The following is a 27,855-nucleotide window of genomic DNA, read 5'->3' as shown; positions in this document are numbered from 1 at the left end:
GCAGAGAGCTAATGTATGCACACACACACACACACACACACACACACACGCAAAACTGTGTGAATCACAGCAGCTGAAGATAAGAGAGCTGCTGTGATTCACACAGTTGTAAGTGTGTGTGTGTGTGTGTGTGTGTGTGTGGAGGGGAATGATCATTCATTTTGAGGTATATCACGTGTGTGTCCATTGTCACTAACATCCTGCGAAATAAAGGGCATGCAGATCAGCATGAGAGAGAGAGAGAGAGAGAGAGAGAGAGAGAGAGCATCCAGAGTGTCCAGAAGAGAGTAATTTTAAAAGGAAAAAGAAGAGGATGAATGAAAGCAACTGTAAATGTCACTTATGAGATCATCGCTGATGTTTCATTGTATGTGGCTACCATTCAGGGTGGTCTTCTGTTCAAAAACATCAGGGACTCTCCACGTGTGTGCATGCATGTACATCTGGGTTATACAGCAGGATCACAACACTTCATTGTACTGGACTATAAAAGTGCACACAGACTGTAAATTAGTCAGACTGGACTTCAGAAAGCACACTTTTGTGTGTGCTATTTTAATTGTCCGAGTCGATTCATGCTGGTCTTATGATCTCGTCTGACTAATTACATCATACTGCCCTAATTATTTCTCTGATTCACTATTAATTCATACAAATTCTACAGGAATCGCCAATCAACTAAGTTGCCTGTTATTAGGTGAACCTATTTCTATTAAGGCCCAGTCCTACAGTACCAATAACTATAACTGTAACGATAACTATAAATAATTCGGTCCCCTGCAGTTTATGTGGTTGGTGGTCACACCAGATCGATAATGATACCTATAGCCCAGGCCTGGGTTTATCCATATCTGTGAGATTTGCTTCTGGAGCAATTTTTTTTCCAGGCCTGGACCCAATCCAATAAAACATCTGACCAATCAGGTAAGTGTTTACATGTGACGTTGTCTGAGCATGTGCTGTTTTTCCCGGGGCATCCTTGTACATCAGGCCTATTCAAATAGCGGCCCGGGGGCAAAATTGGCCCGATTGAAATTTAATCCGGCCCACGGCAGATTTTTAAAAAACAAAACAAAAAAAAACATATCTACGTATCTGCCGCGGCGCACAGTTTTCTCTACCGCTCTGGCACAGACCAGAGTACAGGTCGTCTCCATGGTGACAAACACTCATTCTCGTGATGTGACACTCCATGCAGCTACAGCAGTGGCAACATGGCGCTGTCCAAGCAACATCGCTAAGTTGACAGAGAAAACCATAAATTTCAAAGCGAATGGACTGAAAAGTACTTATTTACTTTGCCAACTACAGCAAGCGATAGACCTGTGTGTTTATTGTGCAACGAATCTGTAGCTGTGGCCAAAGAGTACAACGTGAAGAGACATTTTACAACAAAACATGCTTCATTTTCTGAGCAATACCGAGAGGGCTCCGAGGAGAGACGAAGGAGAATAGACAGACTGGTAACTTCTTTTGAACAAAGTCAGTGTGCAATTGGTGGCTTTTGCACAGAACAAGAGAGAGCTCACTGATAAATAAGGTAAACTAAATGAGGAAAAAACTATTCTTGTTAGTAGTTAGTTTCCATCAAGAGTATGTTTACAGCACATTCATCTCATCTCATTATCTCTAGCCGCTTTATCCTTCTACAGGGTCGCAGGCAAGCTGGAGCCTATCCCAGCTGACTACGGGCGAAAGGCGGGGTACACCCTGGACAAGTCGCCAGGTCATCACAGGGCTGACACATAGACACAGACAACCATTCACACTCACACCTACGGTCAATTTAGAGTCACCAGTTAACCTAACCTGCATGTCTTTGGACTGTGGGGGAAACCGGAGCACCCGGAGGAAACCCACGCGGACACGGGGAGAACATGCAAACTCCGCACAGAAAGGCCCTCGCCGGCCCCGGGGCTCGAACCCAGGACCTTCTTGCTGTGAGGCGACAGCGCTAACCACTACACCACCGTGCCGCCGTTTACAGCACATATTGTTTTAATTAGCAGATTTGTACTTACTTACTGTACACTTGAAATGTTGATCTCATTTTAAAATGTGTACTGTTTTAAAGGGATATTTCAGGGATATTTGAATGTTATCACCCCAAATAAGATTTGATACTTGAAACTGCAGTTGCAGTTTGCACTTATGGCAGCTTTATTTTGATTGTGTGAATTTGTTATATAAGCTATTACTTATGTTTACTGTTTTAAGGGTAAAAGCTGTGTATATTTCTCAATATACTTGTTATCATCACCCCAAGTCTTATGCAGTTTTTGCATTTGCAGTTTTGCACTTAGGGAAGCTTTTGTTGTAATCATTACAACATGTTGTTGAATGTGTTGAATGCTTTCATAATAAAGGAAAGGAAAAGAATAATGTACCTTATTTTATTTCATATATTATGTACCTTAGTATAGTATATTTTAATTGCCTTTAGCTGATATCAATTTTATGTCAATTGCCCCTCCGGCCCTCACAAATTTTATAATTTTCTAGTTTGGCCCCCCTGCAAATGTATTTGAATAGCCCTGTTGTACATCCTTGTTGCATCATGAAGTCACGGAATACGGATTCACTGAAAATAAAAATATATATAATACAAAGCACGGATCTTTTATTCGCAGATATGTGATATTTTCCATGAAATATCAATAGTAAATTAATAAAGTAAGCATATAAATTCAGGAAAGATATTTTAATTAGAACTTCAGCAGTCCAAACATTTCATTGTTTTAGACTTCTTAATTTTTTATCCATGATGCATCATCCGTATGAAATTGGTAACCAATCTGTAATATACTGAAACATCTGTGACCAATCTGTAAATTATTAGCATCCATGATACATCCGTATTAAAATCCGTAACCATCCTTTTTTTTATTATATTTCCATAGTCTGTGACCTATCTGTATTATATCAACCACTGGAGTATGTACATGGGTTGTTTTAAAGTCCAAGCTGTTCAGTCGTCATCGTCAGCTGTCCATCGCTAGCAATGATGACTTCTTCATTAGGATGTGCAGAAATGCAGATGGGCCACAAGGCCCGCACCTCAGCGACAGAGTCGCCCACAGCGGCAGCACGAACGGCCCGGCCAAGCTGCCATGGAATGTCTGGCCTCGTGAGCTCTCACATACTATTCTCCTCTCCTAACGCAGCACCTTGCACAGTAAAGTAAGACAAACGATGTTGTGCCCCCATCGTATTGTCTCTCTGGACCTCCAGACCTAATGCCAAGTGGTGCACAAAAGCGCCACAGACCTGACGGGTATGAAAGTTGTCCTGCAGTGACAACTGACTTGCTGAGTGATGCCAACCATTGGCCATTTGAGTGGCTCTTACGCATGCCAACTGGTGGTGCGCCATTGACCCTATTGGGTTCATCTACCACACTGCACCAAAAAGCACCCTGCTGCCAGTGCCTTATTGGTGATGTACTATTTAACCCATAGCTGGAACCCACTCTGGGTCGGAGCAGACCTGGGAGCAATGGTGATTAAGGGGTAACTCCACTTTCCCCAATACTCAAGTCCTCCCGGACCTGAGACTCGCCACTGGTTGGAGTTTAAAGTCATACCCAGGACTAGGCTGTAGAGTACAGCCTGGAATAATATGCTACTACTTGGAAAAAACTTCCATGACTAGTCCTAAATTGCATGAATATATTTACCTGCGTGACAGGACCAACCGGCATTATAGTTGGGATTATAGTTGTGGTGTGACTGCTCCAGACTGGAACTAAATTCAGGCAGAGGTACAGTCATAGTTGTAGTTATAGGTATAGTTATAGTTATTGGTGTTGTGGGACCGGGCCCTTAGGATGGGCAAAGATTAACAAAAGCCTAAAAAAGCAATTAATAAAGATGGTTATAGTAGTGTAAGGAATTCTTCTCTTCTCTATTTCTCACTAGCTGGGTTCCCATTGTGACTTTGCGTAAAATAAAAGTGATATTTAAATATTTTGATAAAACACAATTGCAAATGGTCTGTGTTTCCATTGAGTGATGTTATACAATTAATGCTGGGTTTTCTCCTCTGGTGATAGCTCTTCCATGGCACTCTGTTCAGAAAGATAGCATTTCCATTTGCTCTTCATGTCATGTCATGTGAATTAAATGTTAAAAATGTGTTTCTCTTTCAATTTTGCAATATTCAATATTGCTTTAGGCCCTGGTCACATGACAACTCATAATGGGTTTGCAAATACTTGGTGATGAAAAATTAGCAGCATCGCCACTAATCATGTGATGCACAAGCAAATGTTCTCCAAACTTTACGAGTTGTTTTTTTAGGGTGTCTCCGCCTCGTGAGTGGCCAAAATTGTCGCGAAAAATTTCAATGCATGCATTGAAATTTGGTGGCGATGTTTTCATCAGCAAACTAAGCAGCAAAAGATGTGTGTGGGAAAACTTCACGAAGCGCGGGGAAGCATCGCCAGCAAATGCCTCATTTTCATCAATAACCCATTGCGAAGCATTGTGAGCTGTAGTGTGACTGTAGTCTTATCAAATCATCTGAAAAACCACCTCATAGGAATGCAAAAACATTTTTTTCTATATTTGAGAGGTTTTTTTTTTAAATTCACGTGTTTCCATTATTCATTTTTTAGTTTGTAATTTCAAATCACGCATTAAGAGGTGAATGGAAAACCGGCTTTTGTCTCCTTTTACAATAATTGTCTCTTCTCTCTCAGGACAGAGACATATGGACTGATTGTGATCAAAGACAACCTTTTGCAAATGAACAGATGCCAGTGAAGTGTGTGTGTGTGTGTGTTTTCCTTACTGAGCCTCAATAAATTGACTTGCACTTATAGAGCCTCCCTGATTTATGCCCTCCATCTGTACACAGATAACTCTTAACATCTCCACTACAAGCAGATGGCCAAATGCTCAAATACACACACACACACACACACACACACAAGCCACGTGGCACAGCTAACAAATGCAAATCCAATTCAAGCACTTGCTGGAATGTATCGGAATAGTAGTACTAAACCCAGGAAGTTTCTTCATCCAACACTGAAGCTCACAGCCAAACTTACTATTGAAACCAAATGCTGCCTCTGCTGTCAAAAGTGCTGAAAGCTTTCACTGCAGTGTCAAAGACCACTGCATAAGCACTCTTCTTCATGGGAACATACACTGTAAGTTAAATTTAGAAGAGAATGAGCAAAATCAGCAAGTTTTTCTACAATTGTTGATCAGTTCCCAGTGAGAGAACATTTAGGCTCACTATCCCTCTCCACAGAGGCCAAATTAAAATCACTAGCTGATTGTAACCCAATCTCAGCTCTATATCATATAGCACAAAACAAGAGCTGCCTAAAGATGGAAGTTCGAAGCAACAGGCAGCTCTATTTCCCTTCCTATAAAACCCAAAGCAAAAGGCAGCTCTATGTCCTTTTCTATAAAACCAAAATTGAAAGGCAGCTCTATGTCCCTTTCTATAAAACCCAAAGCAAAAGGCAGCTATATATGCCTTTCTATAAAACTCAAAGCAACAGGCAGCTCTATGTCCCTTTCTATAAAACCCAAAGCAAAAGGCAGCTATATATGCCTTTCTATAAAACTCAAAGCAACAGGCAGCTCTATGTCCCTTTCTATAAAACCCAAAGCAAAAGGCAGCTCTATGTCTCTTCAGAAAGCCCAAAGCAAAAGGCAACTCTATGTCCTTTTCAGTAAAACCCAAAGCAAAAGGCAGCTCTATGTCTCTTTCTATAAAACCCAAAGCAAAAGGCACCTCTATGTCCCTTTATAAAACTCAAAGCAAAAGGCAGCTCTATGTCCCTTTCTATAAAGCTCAAAGCAAAAGGCAGCTCTATGTCCCTTTCTATAAAACCCAAAGCAAAAGGCAGCTCTATGTCTCTTTCTATAAAACCCAAAGCAAAAGGCAGCTCTCTGTCCCTTTATAAAACTCAAAGCAAAAGGCAGCTCTATGTCCCTTTCTATAAAACCCAAAGCAAAAGGCAGATCTATGTCTCTTCAGAAAACCCAAAACAAAAGGCAGCTCTTTTTTCCTTTCTATAAAACCCAAAGCAAAAGGCAGCTCTTTGTCTAATTTATTAACCCAAACCAAAAGACAGCTCTATACCTCTTCAGAAATCCTAAAGCAAAGCACTGCTCTCTGTCCCATTCTCTAAACCCAAAGCAAAATGTAATAAAAGGCCGCTGTATGGCTCCCTATAGAGCTTAAAACTTCAATGGCAGCTCTGTGTTTCTCCATAAAACCTAAGCCAAAGGTAGCTTGATGTCCTGTTCTATAAAACCCAAAGCAAAAAGCAGCTCTCTGTCCCATTCTACAAAATCCAAAGCTAAAGTCAGCATTCTGTTTTTTCTCTACAGAGTTTAAAAGAAAAACTCGGTCTCCCTTTAAAATAAAATCACAGTAAATCAAAAGCCATAGCTCTGTGCTCCTCTCCATATAGTCTAAAGTGAAACGAGAAGCTCTATATCCCTATATAAAAAAGCAAAGCCAAAAAAGCAACTTCTTGTCCATTATTATGGAGCCCAAAGGGAAAAGGATAACTCTTTGTTCATTGTTATGGAGCCCAAACCAAAAATGACAGCGCTTTAACCTTCATTACAGAGTTAAAGCAAAAATTGCAGCTCTTTTTCAATCATTATGGAGCTGCCAAAAAAGGCAGCTCTTTTTTGCTGTTCATGGAGCCTAATGGTGCATTCAGACCAAAAGCAATGAGAGTGTCAAAGTGATCAGAAGTCTTTCATTTTCTATGTGAGCCAGTGTCTATTAGCGGCGAGCAGCAGCATGACCATTGGCGGCGTGTCTTGGGCAGCTGGGCAACTTTATGCTAGTGAGCTATGATGCTGTTTGAGGGCAACCAATCAGAATTTAGAAGTACTCCACTCTAGTGAACATTAGAGAACATAATCATGTAAATTTTGGTTCCATTCAAGCCATTCCCAAGTACAATGGAGGAGAAATTAATAATTGTTGTAGCGGGTTTCCCCCATATCCTTGACTTGCAAGTGACGTCAAAGCAAAATAGAAACCCGAATGTCGGCCATGTTGGTGGAGATACAAATGGGGGGTCAAGCAACATTCCATACAAAACATAGTCACGTGTGCACAACTCTGTTTTTCCACTGCTTTAAGCGTTCTTTTAGTTATGCCATATCTTTGTGCTGTATATGGTTGTGGTCACAACAATACTCGTGACCATGGCACATTCCGATTTTTTAGAATTCCGTCCATGATTCTTTAAGAGGGCGAGGAAACACTGAGGCTTAGTACAGAGAGGAGACGAGCACGGCTGAACAACATCGGCAGGGCTGATCTAACAGAGGCTGAAAACAAAACAGCTCGTGTTTGCAGTAATCATTTTATCCCAGGTGAGATTCAAAAGCTTTCTCGATAATATCATGGAAGAATTTTATTTCGTGTTGCTAGAATTTTGCTATAAAATGAGCGTTCTCTCTTGTCGTGGTTCACTCAGTCGTTGTTATAATATTAACATGTATATCACCATTTCGCTTCTAGGAGCACCAGCAAAATTATACGATAGAAACAATCCAGACTGGGCACCCACTCAGAAAATGGGCTACATTTCGTCCAAGGTCGGACTTGATTCTTCGGCAGCCAAACCAGACAGAACGAGATATCTGGGTGCTCGATCGTCGGTAGAAGCGTCTTATCTTCAGAAAACTCTGACGTTTTTAAATATATGGGTCAAAACCACACATATCTATCGTCTCTTTGTATCGAATCTTCGTTCGACCATTCAAATCGTAGTAATACTGAGAAAATTCAGCATTGTTTACAGACATGCTTTCAGCAGCTGCCATCCTAGTTGCTTTGTATATTCACCATCATTGCAGACGCTCATGGCATAGCACATTTTGATCATGTGATTACAAGTCATCTATTTATTCTGTGTCCCTGTTTGCATATAAGGATACAAATGAAAAACCAAAGCATGGACCAAGGTGTCTGAAATTGTATGTGTTCCAGGCATTCTGTACACAAAGTAACAGTGATGTCGGGGGTGTCGTGGCTCAGTTGGATAAGGCGCCATACCATAAATCTGGGGACCCGGGTTTGATTCCGACCCAAGGTCATTTCCCGATCCCTCCCAGTCTCTCTCTCCCGCTCATTTCCTGTCTCTACACTGTCCTATCCAATAAAGGTGAAAAAAGCCCAAAAAAATCTTTTAAAAAAAAGTAACGGTGATGTTAATTAAAGACAGAAGGTTAGTAAACAACCAAGTGAAATTTGACTTAACGTAAAAATCACACCATACAAATGGCTTTTAATTAGTTTATGTATTTAGTTTATTTTCTTACCAAACATGTCATCATAATTGTTCATCATTTTCTTCCATTGATTGATTTCTTATCTACCCATTTAAAAGATTCCATGAGGTTAACTTATACCGTCGGCACAAAGATACCGGTTGACATGTCTGTTTGCTTTGCAACCCCTTTAAATAAAGTTTTCAAGACCAAGCATTCAGAATTAATTTCTAGCTGCCTATTTCATCTACGTCACAGAGTATCCACAAACTTGGCACGCCAGCCAGAATGGATCTTGGCGCTCTCACTGCTTTTGGACTCAATGCACCATAACGATAAATCAGCAGCTTTCTGTCCATTTCCATAAAAGCCAAAGCCAAGACGACAGCTTTTGTTTTCATCTCTTAATCGCCCTAAACAAAGACCATTATATAGGTAGTCCAATTTTGGACCAAAGTGTACCTAAAAATATCCATTATATCAGCAAATTATGGGCATCATATCCATATCAGCTCAGGTTCGTTCATTAACATGGCTGAAACTAGCAGTTTAGATGAGACATGGAAAATTTTGGCTTTTGCCCAACCAAATTAGCAGTATGTCAGTATTGCACTACAAATTACTATGCTTGCACCTGCCTGAGAATAAAGCCCCAATGCAAAAACAGCAGCTCTGGTTTACTCTTCATAGAGCTTAGAGCACAGTTAGCTGCACTGACAGCTGAAGCAGCAGCTGATCCAAACTGGATCCCTGTGATCAAAGTATAAAATTCAGTTTGGTAGTTACCAGGAATAATCATACCAACACACACACACACACACACGTTTGTCTTACTATCCTTGTGATGACCTTCCACTGATATAATTATTAATGCAGCAGTTTTGTCTCCACAAGATCAAAACTGTTGATCCTACTTTCCTTGGATAGACCTTGGATTTAATCTCCAACAAGATATAACACCCCCTCACCCCCACCCTCACTTTATTATCTTGGACAGTTTTACTATCAGTATAGATTTTCGTGTATTAGTGTCTTTATGGGATTTAGCCTCAATTTAACCATAGCAGCCAAAAAAACCCCACTCAAAATTGCCGTGTGTTCATGGGGACACTGAGAACTAAATACAAGGCCACCCAAGGGAAGCAGTTTCTGTGGGTGGACAGGGCGCGTAATAGGCCGTGTTATCGGATTAGCGCATGGTTCTTTAGGAGGTATGTCCTTATGTCTGATCATCTCAGGTCTGTCAGTGAGTGTGTGAGGTAGGCACGTGTGTGTGTGTGGAATGGATAAACCCATGTGCTTGACCATCATTTACCAGTGAAGCATGTGTGTGTGTGGGGGGGGGGGGGGGGGGGGGGGTGCGTGAGCTGGAGAAGGAGCATAAAACTCCAACCTCTGATGTCCTGTTTGCCATCTTCTGCATTATTTTATGAAAGATTAGTAACAGCGCTTGGACTTGACCCCCTTAAACCTTCTTACTTCACTGACTGTATTTACATTAACTGCAAATCTGAACTTTGCCCTTTCACCTGTCAAGCTGGAACATACACATGAGGATGCAGATGGGAACCGTCAGGGCCTTCTAGGCCTTCAGAGAAGGCCCAAACATATCACCATTTCAAATGTTATTTTTTTTTTTCATTCTTTAATTTCTTTCATGATAATTATTCTCTTCTAATTTTAATTTGGCCTCATTTTCTATCAAATTTGCTTCAGAAATGAAAGGGTTACTGTCCTGAAAACATTAAAATCGAATTATCCAATGAGATTTTTTTATTTGTTGTGTCCAGGCTGAGAAGAGTTTAGAGCTGCCTCACTCATTGGTTAGGACTTCATTGCCGGGACAGAAGGCCATGGCAATGTATGTTTATGTCGGAAGTGACAGATGAATTAACCAATCAGATTTGTATTTATAGTGGGAGGGACAAAAAATGTATCGCCCTAGGCCTTGTCGAAGGCCAACGTGAGCTTGACCATGAGTCGGTGCTGTCAGCGCAGCAGTGAAGTCACCTTCCAGCTGGTGTAGCGTTCATCATTAGTGTTAGCAAATGCTAATAATGCAGTCAAGCCAGTGCTATCGAGAGCAAGTAGCACAGACTAATGACTGAGAAACTAAGATTTCTGTCTCCAGACTCTTCCTCCATGCTGCACGCTCACTACAGTATTTTTCACTCAGACTAAAAGGGGAACTGAAGTCATTTTTAAACTCGCTTTACTTCTTAATTAACGTGTTATTCAATTACGTTTTCAGTTTTATTAACCTTATATCGTGATTTGTATTGGCATATTATATTACATTTATCAGCCTTTTCGTTTTTTAGCCATGTTGAATGTAGTTCGTATGATCCACGGCAGGCGTCACTTATCCGCGCGATCTTCACGAGATTTGTGCGAGACTTCAAATGTGAAGTGTCAGCGCCGCCATTTTGAAAACTGTTTACACAGCGGCCAGATCGCCATATCATTCCAATTTAGATTAATTTTGAGATTTGCCAGCTTCATCAGTGATGGAGTGTCAGTCCTGCGCGCTGTGGCGCGTTCACCTGAAGGCGCACCTCGGGCTGCGCGCGCGCCGAGTGGACTCCAGCACGCGCGCCATGAACAAGGTGCACCTGAGCTCAATTAAGGAACTGTGTTTGCCTATGTGTATGCATTTGCATCACAAAGTATTAGGATACGCACGTACACATTACCGAGCCTTTCTACCTGTTGTCTTGATTTCCTGTTTCTCGTTCTTGTCCTCACTTAACCTTTGATGTGCTGTTTGTACCTTGACCGACCCTTTTGCCTGCATTCTCGTTTTTGATCTAGCCTGCCGTTTTGGATTGTTTGCCTGTGTATATATCGTCTCACTGTATATATATTCTGCACTTTATTAAACTGTATACTTCTGCACATACATCCACCTCCCTCGCGTACATGACCTGGAGATTATTCCATATGACTTCAAACCAACTGAGAAGAGTTGGAAAGACGACAGGATAAGGACCACTCCGCCGCGGTGGTATTTACGGCATTACTGTCGCACAATTAAAACGTGCCAGATCAGGCGGCTGGTGGGTTTTCAAAATAATAAATACATGCATGTATTTTTGTGATAAATACATATTATACTCAGCGCATTTCCCACATAATCCTCACTAAGGTTTCGGACAGCAATACAAAATGGCGTTCACACTATATAGTGCCCTATACAGTGAGTAGGGAGCGATTTCGGACACAGGGAAAACTTCCGGCTTGGTTATGTCAGCATTCGAAAGAGGGCACGCGTGTCTTTTGACAATATTGGCAGATGTTGGTCACTTTGATTTCCGCTGTACGTTTTACTTCCATCCTACGGTGTCTCGCACAGGTCTCAACGAATCTCGTTTACGGCCATTGCTTTGACATACAGACTGATATATTACAGAGCATATTTCAAACACTCATAACTTGCTATAGCAGTGACAAAATAGCTATCAAAAATGCATTCCGATATTTAATAAAATGAGAAGTAGAATTTTGATAATAAAAAATTTGCCTTCAGTTCCCGTTTAAGTATTCATTTCCCAATGTAATTTATTTAGTTACATTTAAAATCAACATCGACAACTACACACAACAGAGCGACCTGGCAGCCTGCCGCTAATCCCTTGCAAAACCATTTGCCCTGTTGCTTTTTTGTTGTGTCTGGCTAAGTTTTGGCTGAGCTCAAGTCCCAGCTCTAATAGTAACAGTTCGCCACTGTGAGGAAGTGATCCTGTTTAACCCCCTGAACCCATGGAGTAAAGCAAACACTGTCAGGAGAATTTGTGGTCAATTTTTTTTTTTTTTGTGACTTAGAGAAGGTACAAAGTAATGTAGAGGAAGAAACCTAATTGGATTGTCCAAGGAATGCATTAGCTTAATTACATTAAGAATTAATTATGCTATTTTATTTTCCATCACTAAACACGTTGGTACTCGCACCAACCTAGGACACAGAGTGTTCTCCCGTGGTTGTTTACTGTCCATCATATCTTACGAGAGTATTTGTTTGTTAGTTTATTTGTTTACATTTTCAAAAGTTACCTTTTGAATGACCTTCATTTATATGGATAATTGGTTTCCTTCCTTCACCCTGATATTTCAGTGATCAAGTGTCGCAATAAGGTAGACAGATGCTGAGATTAATGAAGTTACAGATGAAGACAGTGACTCGGTGACTGAAAAAACTACTTGATCTATGAGGATGAGTCAAATGAGAAACGAAAGTACAGCAAAAATTTGAATAGAATCAATTTGTTTAGAGGAATCCGGGCACTCGTTACGTGCTAGAACAACAGCATTGCACAAAATGGAGATTATTGAAAATTATATAAATTTGCAAAAATAAATAAATAAGTGGCGGCACGGTGGTGTAGTGGTTAGCGCTGTCGCCTCACAGCAAGAAGGTTCTGGGTTCGAGCCCCGTGGCCGGCGAGGGCCTTTCTGTGCGGAGTTTGCATGTTCTCCCCGTGTCCGCGTGGGTTTCCTCCGGGTGCTCCGGTTTCCCCCACAGTCCAAAGACATGCAGGTTAGGTTAACTGGTGACTCTAAATTGACCGTAGGTGTGAATGTGAGTGTGAATGGTTGTCTGTGTCTATGTGTCAGCCCTGTGATGACCTGGCGACTTGTCCAGGGTGTACCCCGCCTTTTGCCTGTAGTCAGCTGGGATAGGCTCCAGCTTGCCTGCCACCCTGTAGAACAGGATAAAGCGGCTAGAGATAATGAGAATGAGATGAGAAATAAATAAGTAAACGATGTAAAATTTAAAAAAAACAAATCAAGTTCATTTGACTCACCTTTGTATATCTAAAATCTAATTTTGTGTACCATTCTACCTTCCATCAGGATTATTTTACAGAGCAGAACTTTCATTAACGTGTAGTAATTAATCCAATGGATTTAATTAGTTTGACTAATTCTTCGTCCATTATTTTACACTGAAGGGTTATGTGTAGTTATAACAAAGACTAAAACACACTAAGTTTTACTTAATGCATGACGTTTTACTTTACAACATTATATTTTGTCAAACATCTACACCAAATCTTCTCAGCGCTAGGCTTGACGACCCACTCTGGTGTACATGTTTGTATTTTCACTGCTCTAAACTCTGACTCATCAGGTAATTATCTACTCATTCTTCACCAGACAATGTGTGTGTGTGGTCTCCAGAACTGGATCTGAGAACCTCGGCTGTCCAGCAGATATGGTCACACGAGATGTTCATTGATATCATATTTAGCCTTCGGACTGCAACTGCTTTGAATAGTTTTGCAGTCAAGTCTCCATCATTGAAGCTCTGGTAAACAAAACAGACTTCAATTTAAAACTACAATGAATTTAGAAGTTACTCTTGATGCTTATATATACGTTCCTGGTTGCACTTTTTTCATCCAGTTGAAGATGGGTTCTGTTTTGAGTCTGGTTCCTCTCAAGGCTTCTTCCTCATGTCGTCTGAGGGAGTTTTTCCTTGCTACCCTCACCTCTGGCTTGCTCATTAGGGATAAATTTCTGTCAAGCTGCTTTGTGACAATGTCCATTGTCAAAAGTGGTACACAAATAAAATTTACTTCACTTCAATATTTCCAAAATGTTCTTGAAAGTGAAACACTCTGCACTGACTATCACTGAGCTGGTCTTAGAGTAAGACTGCTGTAGCTCAAACAAAGTCCACTAACTGAGTAAACACAGCAGGGTTCAATTCAAACAGACGACATACCACATTATGAAAGTAAAGGTGCTTATAGTCTGGAAAATACAGTATACATCTCTCACCATAACACACGGCGTCGGCTATGGGTGAGCACTCCCTCAGTGTTTCTAATTCGTCTGAGCCATCGTCGCAGACGGTGCAGGGCATGCAGGGATCCAGCGAGCTCTCCTGGTCTGAGTAGGTTTCATCCTCACACAGTTCACATAACGTGTCGTGCTCAGGCTCGCAGCGAATGTAGACCCCATGACCACGTGGACACACTGTGCACGGCTCACAGCCGCCCGTCACATCGCTCATGTAGTAGCCATAATCACACACGCACACCGCATCGTTTGAGTCGGTGCATGGCGTTTCCATGCGCAAGAGCCCAGTGCACTCCGTACAGGGATGACACGTGTCTTTGTGACTGTATTCGTCCGAGTATGTCTCACCTGTGTAGAGACAAAAACACAGTTTGGTAGAGTTTGATTAATATTAATAATAATAATAATAATAATAATAATAAGCTGTGGAGTTCAACATGTGCATCCAAGTGGGTTTTCTCCCACCTCCCAAGCGGTTGAAAACACCCCACATGTGAACGTGTGTGTGTGTGTGTGTGTGTGTGTGTGTGTGTGTGTGTGTGTGTGTGTGTGTGTGTGTGTACTGTATATTGACTGCGGATCCACTGCGACCTTGAAGAGGATAACTGAAGATGGATAAATGAATGAATAACTAATGAAGTGCATTTGATAGTGGAACTACAGTGCTTCTAGAAGTTAAAGGGTTTAGAAATGATATACAGGATATTGGGAATATGTGACAGGTTAAAAAGACAAGCTCCGATGAGGCATGACTTACAAATTAAGAAATTAATAAATCACTAAAAATTAAATTGAGTGAGCTTGAAGAAAGAAAGAAAGAAAGAAAGAAAGAAAGAAAGAAAGAAAGAAAGAAAGAAAGAAAGAAAGAAGTGTAGAAAAAGAAGAAGCCTTTATTTGTCACATGTACAGTCAAGCACAGTGAAATTCGTCCTCTGCATTTAACCCATCTGAAGCAGTGAACACACATGCGCACACACACAAGTAAGCAATGAGCACACACACATACCCAGAGCAGTGGGCAGCTATGCTATAGCACCCAGGGAGCAGCTGGGGGTTTGGTGCCTTGCTCAAGGGCACTTCAGCCCAAGGCCACCCCATGTTAACCTAACCTGCATGTCTTTGGACTGTGGGGGAAACCGGAGCACCCGGAGGAAACCCACGCAGACACGAGGGGAACATGCAAACTCCACACATAAAGGCCCTCGCCGGCCGTTGGGCTCGAATCCAGAATCAGTGCTAATCACTACACCACTGTCCCGCCCAGTAGAAAGAAAGAAAGAAAGAAAGAAAGAAAGAAAGAAAGAAAGAAAGAAATGTGGGAGGAAGATGGATAAATGAGTGAATAACTATAATAAAGTACAATCCATGGTGTAAATTCTGCCCTTCTAGAAGCTGATGGTTAAAAATGCTACAATCATCTGATCGTTAAAATGACTGATTTGTAAGGTATGACTTGCAAATTCAATTGAGTGAACTTGAGAGAGAGAGAGAGAGAGAGAGAGAGAGAGAGAGAGAATCATAAGTGAAAAATAACAAAATTGAGTGAATGAATAACAATTAATAGCAAGTAAGCTTTTATAGACTTCTTGAGAAGAGGTCAGGAAGGAAGGAAGGAAGGAAGGAAATGGAGAGAGAGATCGAGGATGATGGTGAGAAGAGAACATGCTGAAACTGGAGAGGAAAAACAAGAAGATGAACTGAGAGTGAGGGGAGAAACGGAGGAGAAAATGCCGGAAAAGATGGAAGAGGAGTGATGTGGATAATAGTGTTTACTGGGCGTCGTTGGAAAGGTCGCCCACATTGATCTGATTTTCTGTGTGTGTTTGTGCGGACAGTGCTTTTGTTTTTCTCATTAGAGGATCGATCTTCGTGTATAGACACAAGGACTCAGAGTGAAGTACAGTTGCACTGCATTATCTAAAAGCTCTGAGTGAAGTACAGTTGCACTGCATTAAGCACATTGCTTTCATGAATACACTGATACACTTAGATAATCAACAAGTTCCGCTGCACTTCAGTTACAAATGCTGTTATAGGAAAGTTCTCATTGATAGGGGACTAATACCAAGCTCATTATTTTCCTAGAACAGCATGCCCTGAAGTGTTTTACTCCTCTTATACCACTGCAATACTAGTCATTATTTTATTCATCAAAACATTTCAAGTTGTAAATTTTATCCAGTTAGAGTCACATTTAATGCTTTGGAACGTCCACAAAGTAAATCAGTTCCTATTATCACTTATGTTATAGCAGCTATAAACTGTACAGTCGTTCTCACACCAGCCTCTTTCTTCTATTTCTCTTTAAGTTAATTTTTTTTTTTTAAAACGCAGCTTGACATGTTCCATCAAAATTGGAAAGTGCAAAGTCACCTGTCTTAAGGAAAATTTACTGACTGTTACAAAACACTGATGCTAGAAACTTCTTTATAAACTACGCCATATCAATGTTTCAACAATTTTCTTTGTTATATAATAACACATTTTTATTTGTTTGTTATTAGGCTTAGATTATGGTGATGTGTCCACTATACAAATGAAGCAGTGCAAGCATTAACCTGTGATTCACCTTGCAGCTGGAACAACTGTAAAAGCTGCCATTATGTAAGGCGTGATTTACAGCAAGTTGGTTGTTCTTGTGAAATAAACTCCAACAGGATGATGCAGGAAGCAAATAATGACCAGCTCACTGTACATTATCTTACTTATTACATGGAAACTTAATAAAGAAATCAATAATTTGACACAAAACATTGAATTAAAATTTCTTTTACTGATTTATAAATGATTTCTTGCTTCTGCTAATGACATGGTCCATAATTGTAATGGTCTCTTATACAGAAGTAACAGACCACAGAATGCCATAATTGACCAATCAAAATCAAATATTCAACAAAGCTTTGTAATTATTTAACACCTTCTGACCGATCAGATTCAAGAATCATAAATATAATTAAATCTATTATACTCTAATCCTGTGCAAAAAAAAAAAAATATTCAACCGAAACTGAGTGTTACTGTGGACTGTGTTTTATTTATCCCCCACCCAAATGAAGTTCGGCGGGGGATATAGAAACGGGTTCTGTCTGTGCATCCATCCAGCTGTCCGTCTGGTCACGTTTTCATTTCCGGGCCATATCTTTAAAACTACTGAAGACATCTTCATGAAACATTGTATACATATCAAGCAATATGTAAACTGGTGCCTGTTGCTATTTTGGATTTTTGAAACAAAAGTATTTTTCAAATTTTTACATACAAAAATAGATTTTGACTTAGTTTCTAAGAGCAATGTTTGTTTCCAGAGCAGAGCATATATCCAAAACTATTCATGATACGGATTTGAAACTTGGTGCACATGTTGTTAAGGTGCTGTAGATGTGCCTTTTCATACTAAGAAATTTGAGAAATTTAAATTTGTCATGTTTCCATGGAAACAATTTCAGACTTAGTCTCTCAGGTTAGTCTTAGGGGTAGGTTTTGTTTCTGGAACAGAACTTGAAAAGTATGAGTGGTATGGTCTTGAAAGTTGGTATATGTGTTGATTAAGTAACGTATATGTGCCTTTTGATACTAAGAAATGTGAGAAATTTTCATTTTTAGCTCACCTGGACCAAAGGTCCAGTGGGTTTATGGCATGGGCTGCTGAGGTCAGTGTAAAGAGGTAGGGTTGGTTTCCTGCAGCAAAACTTGAAAAATATGACAAATAATATCTTGAAACTTGGTATATAGTTGGTATATAGGACGGGGGATATAGATGATTTCTGTCTTCTTGGATTTTTTTTTTTTTAAATCTTCTAGTAGGCCTACAAATGTTTATTTTAAAAAAATACAGAGAAATAATTTGTGAAGCCTGGCATTTCAACTCTAGCAGAAAGCAACTGAAACAAATCAATTCACTTTTGCAAAAAAAAATAGATGAAAAAGTTATTGAGAAATATCCTGTGAACAAATATTACACACAGCTAAACAAACTGTTGTCAAATAGCTACTGCTTTTGATTAACTAGCTCGTGGTAACTCAGTTATCTTTCTGTTCGCTTGCTAGGGATCAATAAATTAGCTAGCTTTCTAGCATGAAACACCTCACTAACTTAGCTACCATTACCTAACATCACCAAATCACCACCAAGTCTGCTAAAGGGTTTGTAAAGTAGCTATGTAAAAGAGTGTTAGCTTGTAAATTGTATTTCAAAATCAGTCTTTCTTTACGTGTTAGGTAACGAATGTTACACAAAAGCATATTTTCATTTTTAAAGAGTAATAGCAAGGATTTTGTGTTGCAGCAAGATACTACAAATAATATGCTGGTGACAGAAAAAGGACTGCTAAAGTGAGGCTAATACTTGCGTAAAGTGGCCACACGGTCAGTTTATTTTTCACCAACCGGAGATTTGGTATGGTATCCAAAAGTACAGCATTAATATTGCACATTCTTGGAGCATTATTTTCAGATATAATTAGAAAGTCAATAAATTATTCACAATGTCAGTAGCTGCGTCAGTGGGTAAAGAGGATTTTACAGGGGCATCTGTAATGGCTCTGGTAAAAAAGTTTAGGGGAAGAATAGTTTTAGGTAACACACTTTGAAGCATTCAGCAGGGTTGCCAGGTCCATGGTTTATCTGTGTGATCAGGCTTGTTTTGATATTCTCCTTTTTTTAATCCTTTACGTGCCATTAAAAATTATTTAACCGAATAAAGAATTAACTTTTGAAATGGTGAATAAGTCAATTAATATAACTAGTTTTGCCACAATGGCTTAGGACTACACTTGCCATGATAACTTTAGGACTGCAGTTGACATGAACAGTTTTGCACTCAGGTCTCCATCAGTGAACAATTTATAACTTCAATAAAATAGACTTCATGTTAAAACTATAATGAATTTCCTTTACACAATTGCGCTTTTTGACCATTTCGGACACACTTATAGAAACAAGTTATTTATAATCACGCTATCTGTTATCACCCAGATGAGGATGGGTTCCATTTTGAGTCTGGATCCTCTCAAGGTTTCTTCCTCATGTCGTCTCAGGGAGTTTTTCCTTGCGACCGTCACTTCAGGCTTGCTCATTAGGGCTAAATTTATAAATTCATATGTTTAAAATTTATATCTGGAGTTTATATACAGTACAATATGGTAGCCATGGTTTTGAGTTGAATATAGTTCATCTCAGTTTTCAATTAGGGGATAATCTCACATGGATACCTAAAGACTGATTCTCATACTGAACATTCTTCCACGAAATTAGTCCTGTTTAACTTGATCGCATACAGCTGTTTAAGTGTCATGATTTATAATCTCGTTATCCAGATGATTTTCATTCTAGTTCTTCTCAATATTTCTTCCTCAGGGAGTTTTTCCCTTCCACTGTCATCTCTGGCTCACTCATTAGCAAGCTAAATCTTCTCAGTCTAATTTCTGTAAAGCTGCTTTGGAACAATAGCTATTGTTAAAAGAGCTATACGGATCAAATCGAATTAAATTGACATTTGGGAGAGTCAGGCTGACCATGCGGCTTGTTTTGGTGTTTTAAAAACAAAAGAGTCACTCGGATCTACAACTGGGTACCTTGGAATTTAGCATGTAGCACAAACCCACCCACATGTGTTTCCAAGTCATGTCTTGATGCACTGCAAATGTTTTCCTTGCTCTAACACACTAACACCTTTGTTTAGAAGCTCGGGAGTTGAGTCAGGTCTGTTAGAAAGGGAAAAAAAATGTTCCAATGTGCAGTGCAGGTGGACTCCAGCAGCAAGACCGGTAAACACACATTCAGACCTTCACCTTTATCCTGTTTTATTTTTTTCTTATCAAAGGTTGTAAAGGAAGAAGCATTTATGATTAATGATCATAGTTAACCAGAGGGGTTGTTTGTTGCAAGACAGTAGTCAATTTGGCAATTAGCAGATGAATACTGCTGATGTGAAAATGCCTAAAGCAAAGTCCCAGAACCACCAAGCTCCTCCACCCAAACCACACAAACATACACCTTGTAAAAATAATTAATAGATGCCTATTTCTCTGTATATCTCTTTGGCATTGGTCCTCAGTTTTTGTTACTCCTGAAAAGCATTTAATTTTATGACCTGTATTGAAACTGTTTTCTTTTCCTGTACTAAAACTGGCACCTTCAGGAAATTTATATTTCAGGCAAGTAAAAACAGATTTCACAACTGACTTTGAGGACAGAAGTCATGAGATACCGACTTCCACAGAATTAAGCAATGTTGTTTTTTTTTTTGTTAAAAAGCCAGCTACTAGATTAAACAGACACTCCAGCCAAATTAAATATTTTAACTCTCAGTACATTTAGTGTGATCACGTCTACTTGCCTCTTACAGTAAGGTTTTTTTGTTTGGTTGGTTTTTTTTTTCTAGTTTGAATACGGGCGCCACAGTGGTGTAGTGGTTAGCATTGTTGCCTCACAGCAAGAAGGTTCTGGATTTCAGCCCAGTGGCCAATGCCTTTCTGTGTGGAGTTTGCATGTTCTCCCCGTGTCTACGTGGGTTTCCTCCGGGTGCTCCAGTTTCCCCCACAGTCCAAAGACGTGCAGGTTAGGCTAATTGGTGGCTCTAAATTGACCGTAGGTGTGAATGTGAGTGCGAATGGTTGTTTGTCTCTATGTGTCAGCCCTGCGATGATCTGGTGACTTGTCCAGGGTGTACCCCGCCTCTCGCCCGTAGTAAGCTGGGATGGACTCCAGCTTAAGCCCATGACCCTGCACAGGATAAGCGGTTATGGATAATGAATGGATGGATGGATGGAAAGTTTACGGAAGTAATAAATGTAGGTAATAAAATAAAATAAATTTAAATAAGTTCAGTGATGTGAAGTTATTGAACTAATTTAACTTATTTAAATGTATTTTATTTTATTGTATTTATTCTTTTTTCAGATGATTTAATCTTCTATTTTTAGACTTGTTTACTTCTTAGCTGATTCAGGAGCTTGGTAGCAAATTAGAGTTTCCCTCTGGGGATTAATAAAGTGATTCTGATTCTGATGGATGGATGGATGGATGGATGGATGGATGGATGGATAGTTTGAATACTGGGGGAAAAATCCCTCCTAGTGATAAATATGGAGGGTGAAAGTCCATTTTGTTGGACTATATTCAAATCGAGAAGTTCCGCCTGACTCATTAGTTAATGCCATTGAAGCAGAAGATGGACAGTTAGTTCATTTTTGCATCACCGTTACCTATTGCATTTTCTTTTTTTTCACAATCAAGCCTACTGCATTTCATTAGCATTTTGTAAGGCAACTGTTATACCTTCAATGCAGAAAAAAGGTACCGTATCTTCTTCCAAGAGCAATGTGATTACAATAAGCCCTACACCACTAGTCATCTGGATTGGTTGATTTCAGAAAGGATTCTCCCATGATTGTATGACACATTTTTGTAATAAATGTGGGTAGTACAAGGTGGAAGGCTGGTACAGAGGTAATCCTGAGTTTCAGTCTGTGTGGAATTTTGCTAATTTACCCCCAGGTGCCCTTCAGTGAATTGGTGTCCCATTCAGGGTGTATTCCTGCCTCATATCCAGTGTTCGTGGGACAGACTCCTGATCTAACATGAGCCTGACCAAGATAAAAAGCTTTCTCAAGATGAATGAGTGAATGAATGAATGTTGGATAGTGGTTGGGTTTTTGATACTCTAAGCATAAGCACAATTTCAGCCCCCAAACATATACTCTCCACTTCTGATTTTGATTCTGGTACATTTACCCACCCAACTCCCAATAAAACCCACTATACTGAGACCATGGTATTCATATCTTCATTCACTCTGTACTATTACTTATTATATCCCTTATCAAAAAATTCCCATGCAGGGATTGGCCAAGGATGGTTCATATGACATAATATAGTTCCACCACGGATTAAGCAATGTATCTCATGACGTCAAAAAAAAAAAAAAATGGATATGGTGTGAGTCAGTCATGGTATATCCTGGATATACCATGAACTGACATCACAATTTCAAGCTATACAGCCGATTCAAGTCACAGCTGTGGCTCCGCGAGCATTTCTGTTTGTGTATATCTACATATCATGATCATGCCTATAGCGAGGCAGGCAATACCATGGTACATTGCACATGCGCAGGTTGAAGGTTAATCCGACGTAAACAACAAACATGGCTGCCTCTGGTGAGTTTATGACGAGATTCATTCTTAACACTTTTAGTTTGGAATTTTTTGATGAGGGATATAAATCAGATATACCATGCACTGAGAGGCACTGGGAATTATGAATTCTCTTTGGTGACTGCATGGCTGCACCCCTCACAAAATAGTACTATGTCAGTCACCTCAGAGTATCCATAATTTCAACCAGAGCCTCTCAGTGCATCATTAGTATATATGTCCCTTGGCTAAGTAATGAACTGCTAGAACTACTTGTACTTTTTGGTTTGCCCTTCTTTGAAGGGTTACCCCTTGTGGGGTTGTTGACTGCATAGGTACATTGAATTATATCAGAAAACAAGAATGACTAGAAGAGTGCTCAGTAGACTGCATACCTTCGCCAAGCCACATATTCAGATTTGCATGAAGATCTAATCAGTTGTTCCTTGGCCCATGGCCAACCTTTCCTCCAAATTTCATCAAAATACATTTGCTATGTTTTGAGTTATGCTGGGAACAAACAAATAAACAGAGATGAAAACATAACCTCTTCCAACAAAGTTTATGGCGGTAATAAATATAGGCCTTGTATTAACATCGATGTGGTTTCCGCTGTTAATAAACTCGCCCTAGGTAGGCTGATTTGGCGTGCAATGCTGAAATACCTTATGTAACTAAACAAATGTTTGATTTGTGTACATATCTTATACCATTGCTTCAGTTCGTGTGTATTTTAGTACCAGGACAGTGGTGGACAACAACACAAACATGATATATATATTTTATATATGATGCTGTATAGCGGAATACTACATAACATTACCAACAACACAGTAACTGTTATATACAAAATGCTCCTTTAACTGTTAACAAAACCATTAGTCCTAGAGAAATAGCTATTTTAATATGTCTTATCAGGTTCAGGATTGGGTCTTGTATAAATTCACAGAGAAACAGAATTGAGTCAATCTTACGACACCATACAAACCAATAAACCCCTTCATTGGTGTTGTTTGATATGCTAGGATAAATTGTCTGATTGTTCTTTGAAACAGGCCTTTCCCAGTATTCATTTCACTAATGCAAAACATCTAAATGACTCCATGGCTTGTGAATGGAGGCTATTATGAAAGAACATCACACACGCAAAAAGCACAAACACATCCGGGCAATTTGTTGGCAAAACTCTATTTTTACCCTGAGGTTTCAAATGCGTCACATCGACGTGAGAGATCCGGAAGGGTCTATTTACACTGAATAATGAGGGCAACACACTGATGGTAACCATTACATCTAAACATCTGTACTTGCCATGAATGATAAGGCTACAAGCTGCTACAGAAGAGAGGGGGAGTGGAATGATACGCACAACAAATACGCCCTTTCATCATGTGCCACACATAGCTATAATATCGTAGGTCCTGCTTGTGATGTAAATACAATTCCAGCTGCCCTCGAGCTGTGCTAGTGGAAAGAGACTTTGCCCACATTCATAAACTTATTCAAAGTCAGTGCTGACCAATTAAAGCTGACACCAAACTTGTCTGTCTGCTTGTTTGGCATATGGACAAGGAAAACTAGGCTCTAGTGTGCTACAAAACAGTCTAGTCAGCTAACACACCCATCCCATCTCTTTCTCTTCATGTAGCTCTCCCGTTCATTAATTATGAATGGGTCGCTACAACATCTTACAGCTTTGGGATTCTGACAGATCAGCACTCTCAGTTCTACAAACTAACATTCACTTTATCACTCTGACCTACATATGACATATAGCATGCTTTTATAGTGCGAGTATTCTACTTGTGTTCTACTTGTGCTCACACTTGTGTTCAAAACTTCATGCTCAAAGAAATTCACATACAGTATTTGTGCTAGAATACAACAGCTTATTATTTAATCTTTGTTGATGTTTTTTCTGCTTATGCAACTAACAATAATACTGTATAATCTCTATATTCGAAGTATCAGGTTTGTTTCCCACCACACTGCCAGAACAGTGACAGTAACAGCACATAGGGACATTTATACAAGCCCGGATAATGAGTGTACATTGTAAAATGGTTTGTTAATTGCCTTTATTGCTTTGATTGCAGTAGATTGCTCTCATGAGTAGAGTTAATGGAATGACTTATGGCCTGTGACCCAGTGCAACATGAACCAGAAGGATCTAGATGACCAAAGTCATTTTAACCAAAAACTCTTTAACTGCTTGCATTTGCAAATGCAATTGTTTGCAATTACGGTATGTGCACTTGGGAAATTTTACTTTCAGTCACAAACATCTCATCTCATTATCTCTAGCCGCTTTATCCTGTTCTACAGGGTCCCAGGCAAGCTGGAGCCTATCCCAGCTGACTACGGGCGAAAGGCGGGGTACAGCCTGGACAAGTCGCCAGGTCATCACAGGGCTGACACATAGACACAGACAACCATTCACACTCACATTCACACCTACAGTCAATTTAGGCTACATCCACATGACAACGGCAACGAGATGTTATTTAAAAATATATCGCGTCCAAATGGGCAACGATCAGTAAAATATCAGGTCCATATGGCAACGCAACGCTTGCTGAAAACGATGCAATACACATGCCACACCTCTAGGGGCGCTGTAAGACGGTCCCTTCGGAGACACCAGAACAATAGAAGAAGTAAGGACGCATGTGCATAAACTATTATGCGCGAGACTTCATATTAGCCACAAAGTCAGGAAAATCTGTTCGTAAAATTACATTATAATGACCAAATACAATGCAAAGTATTTTTCCAGTTTCACCTGTGAAAGGTAATTCCATGTGATCTCGTTTGGACAGCAAACCTGTTGGTACAGTTAAACGCAGCTAATATTTATTCTCCGCTTTGACCTATCCAATATGGCGGCGAGGATGACGTATGATTCTACGCGGAAGGCGGCGTCTTTAATGGTCCGGAATAAATTGAATACTACACGTTGATGGATTAATTTGTTGTTTCTCACCTGTGAAAGGTAATCCCATGTGATCTCGTTTGGACGGTAAACCTGTTGGTACAGTTAAAGGCAGCGCATGAATCTTTATTCTCCGCTTTGACCTATCCAATATGGCGGCAAGGATGACGTATGATTCTACGTGGAAGGCGGCGTCTTTAATGGTCCAGAATAAATTGAATGCTATATGTTGATGGATTAATTTGCTCCTCTACGCCCTTTTTGAGGAATGTATTGTCGGACTTAAACCAACATCTGAAGAGGTGAGATCGCTCCTTTTTTCCCCTATTTTTGCTGGCGGGATTGACTCTGCCCTAAGGGCAGAGTCTCTCTCTCTCTCTCTCTCTCTCACTTTGCACCATTACACAATAAATATTCACAGTGAAAATATTTTGTAAGCGCGTTTCATGAACCAAGTTATAGGATTTGTTGACAACTCGCATCGCATCGCAATGAGAAGATCAGTGGCACTACTGGTGTTAAGAATCAGACCATTTCATAAATGAATATTTTGCTGTAGAGCTGCAGTGTTTGTACAATTGCATGTTTTTGCTTCACTATTACTGTCACTATTCTGCTTCTTGCATTACTACTGTGAACTAACACTGAACATAATAATAATAATAATAATAATAATAATATCCAAGCTCGTGTTTCACTCTCACTAGTGCTCTGTAAGGCTTTTTCCTGGTGATATCCTGGTGATATTCGTTACACTTCTACCCGGCGTGAAGCACTCACAGTCACGTGGTTGTGACGTCATCGTAAACAAATCCGTTCTACTCATCCAGACGACTTCACAACGGCAACGTTGCCAGATCTTTCCACTCTGGAACCCGTTCTCAAAAAGATTGCGTTTTGGGCACCCAAAACGCCGGTGCCGTGTGGACGCCAGGCCTAAACGATAAGCAATTGTATCGGAGTCACCTGAATCCGTTGCCGTGTGGACAGGGCCTTAGAGTCACCAGTTAACCTAACCTGCATGTCTTTGGACTGTGGGGGAAACCGGAGCACCCGTAGGAAACCCACGCGGACACGGGGAGAACATGCAAACTCCACACAGAAAGGCCCTCGCCAGCCACGGGGCTCAAACCCGGATCTTCTTGCTGTGAGGCGACAGCGCTAACGACTACACCACCGTGCCGTCATCACAAACATCATCTCATTCATCTCATTATCTCTAGCCGCTTTATCCTGTTCTACAGGGTCGCAGGCAAGCTGGAGCCTATCCCAGCTGACTATGGGCGAAAGGCGGGGTACACCCTGGACAAGTCGCCAGGTCATCACAGGGCTGACACATAGACACAGACAACCATTCACACTCACATTCACACCTACGGTCAATTTAGAGTCACCAGTTAACCTAACCTGCATGTCTTTGGACTGTGGGGGAAACCAGAGCACCCGGAGGAAACCCATGCGGACACGGGGAGAACATGCAAACTCCACACAGAAAGGCCCTCGCCGGCCACAGGGCTCGAACCCGGACCTTCTTGCTGTGAGGCGACAGCGCTAACCACTACACCACCGTGCCGCCCCATCACAAACATTAATTTAAAAAAAAAAAAGTGAGTGAAAGCTGAAAGTCCAATTGTGTTAAAAAAAAATCCCCAAAAATAAAATTATTGAAACAGAAACAGGAGGTAAGGTGTAAAAAAAATGGTAGAAAGAAAGTATGTATCAACAAATCATCTGCTAACCTGTTAATGTGAGTAACAATGTTAGTGTTATGCTTGTGTCACACTGTCTTGTATCTTGCCATGTAAGCGGCGTGTGGGTCAAATGCCAAGAAATGAGACGTATTTTGTCCAAAATTAAAGTCCTGTGACGTACATGGCGTATGTGTGGCTTACTGTGGTGTATCTGGGGTTTGTATGGGGTTCAAGGGATGTAAAGTTATGGCGTACTGAAGCGTATATGTGGCGTATGATGCGTTGCTGTGACGTACTATAACTGTTTCGTTGGCGTGGCGTTTCGTTCTTATGTGTGACGTTGCTGCATACCTGTGGCGTATTTGCGGCATTCACAGGTGGGTATAAAAGAATGCCCAACGCTGTGTTCATTGTCATTCGTCACAGTCATGAAAGCATCATACCAGTGACGAAGTCAGGACCCAAGGGAAGAGGTAAGACATCAGCCACATCCACCCAGCCAGGCCCAGAGCCACCTTCATCAGACACGTGTCAACTAAAGCATTCGCATGGTATAATAGGTGTTCGAGCAACGTTCCCGCTGTGTCACTGCTGCATAGCTTTTGTTTTTACGGCATACACGTCACATATGTGTGACGTATTAAAGCTGCTACGTATGTGCTACAGATTTTTAAGTGCAGACTTAAAAATATGCCTTACCCTGGCGTACAAGGAGATCGTGTTATGCATCCTACATTATTAGCTACGTATGCTGGTGATGCTGTGATGTTCCTTTCTTACTGCCACGTATCCTGATATGCCGTACATACGCAAGGCTGAAACACCAATGTGTGACACAAGCATTAGGGACAAAGTACAGTCATAGGGGTTGTCATTTTGGAAGAAGCTTTAAAGGTTTGATGTAGAACTCTATAACAAAGTGTTTCCCCATCAGAAAGGAAAATCATTTTGCTTACGAAGAACCATTAAGTATAAAATGATCATTGGATCCTGCCCACACTTATACTGATGTGAAATTACTTCTCAAGTTTTTG

At 40.4% G+C, this 27,855-nt stretch overlaps 1 protein-coding gene across 1 annotated transcript in view; it reads right to left on the bottom strand.

Annotated features, from left to right (window-relative positions):
* Window positions 1-27,855, bottom strand: part of ngfra (nerve growth factor receptor a (TNFR superfamily, member 16)) — a 102,091-nt gene that overhangs the window by 51,675 nt on the left and 22,561 nt on the right. The window contains exon 3 of the mRNA XM_060901836.1: window positions 14,043-14,411. Coding sequence (XP_060757819.1) covers window positions 14,043-14,411 — 369 coding nt within the window. The remainder of the gene's footprint in view (window positions 1-14,042; window positions 14,412-27,855) is intronic.

Source organism: Neoarius graeffei, chromosome 20 (genome assembly GCF_027579695.1).
Source record: "Neoarius graeffei isolate fNeoGra1 chromosome 20, fNeoGra1.pri, whole genome shotgun sequence".
Lineage (NCBI taxonomy): Eukaryota > Metazoa > Chordata > Actinopteri > Siluriformes > Ariidae > Neoarius > Neoarius graeffei.
The sequence above is the reverse complement of the archived record's forward strand: the minus strand, read 5'-3'. Positions and strand labels throughout refer to the sequence as shown.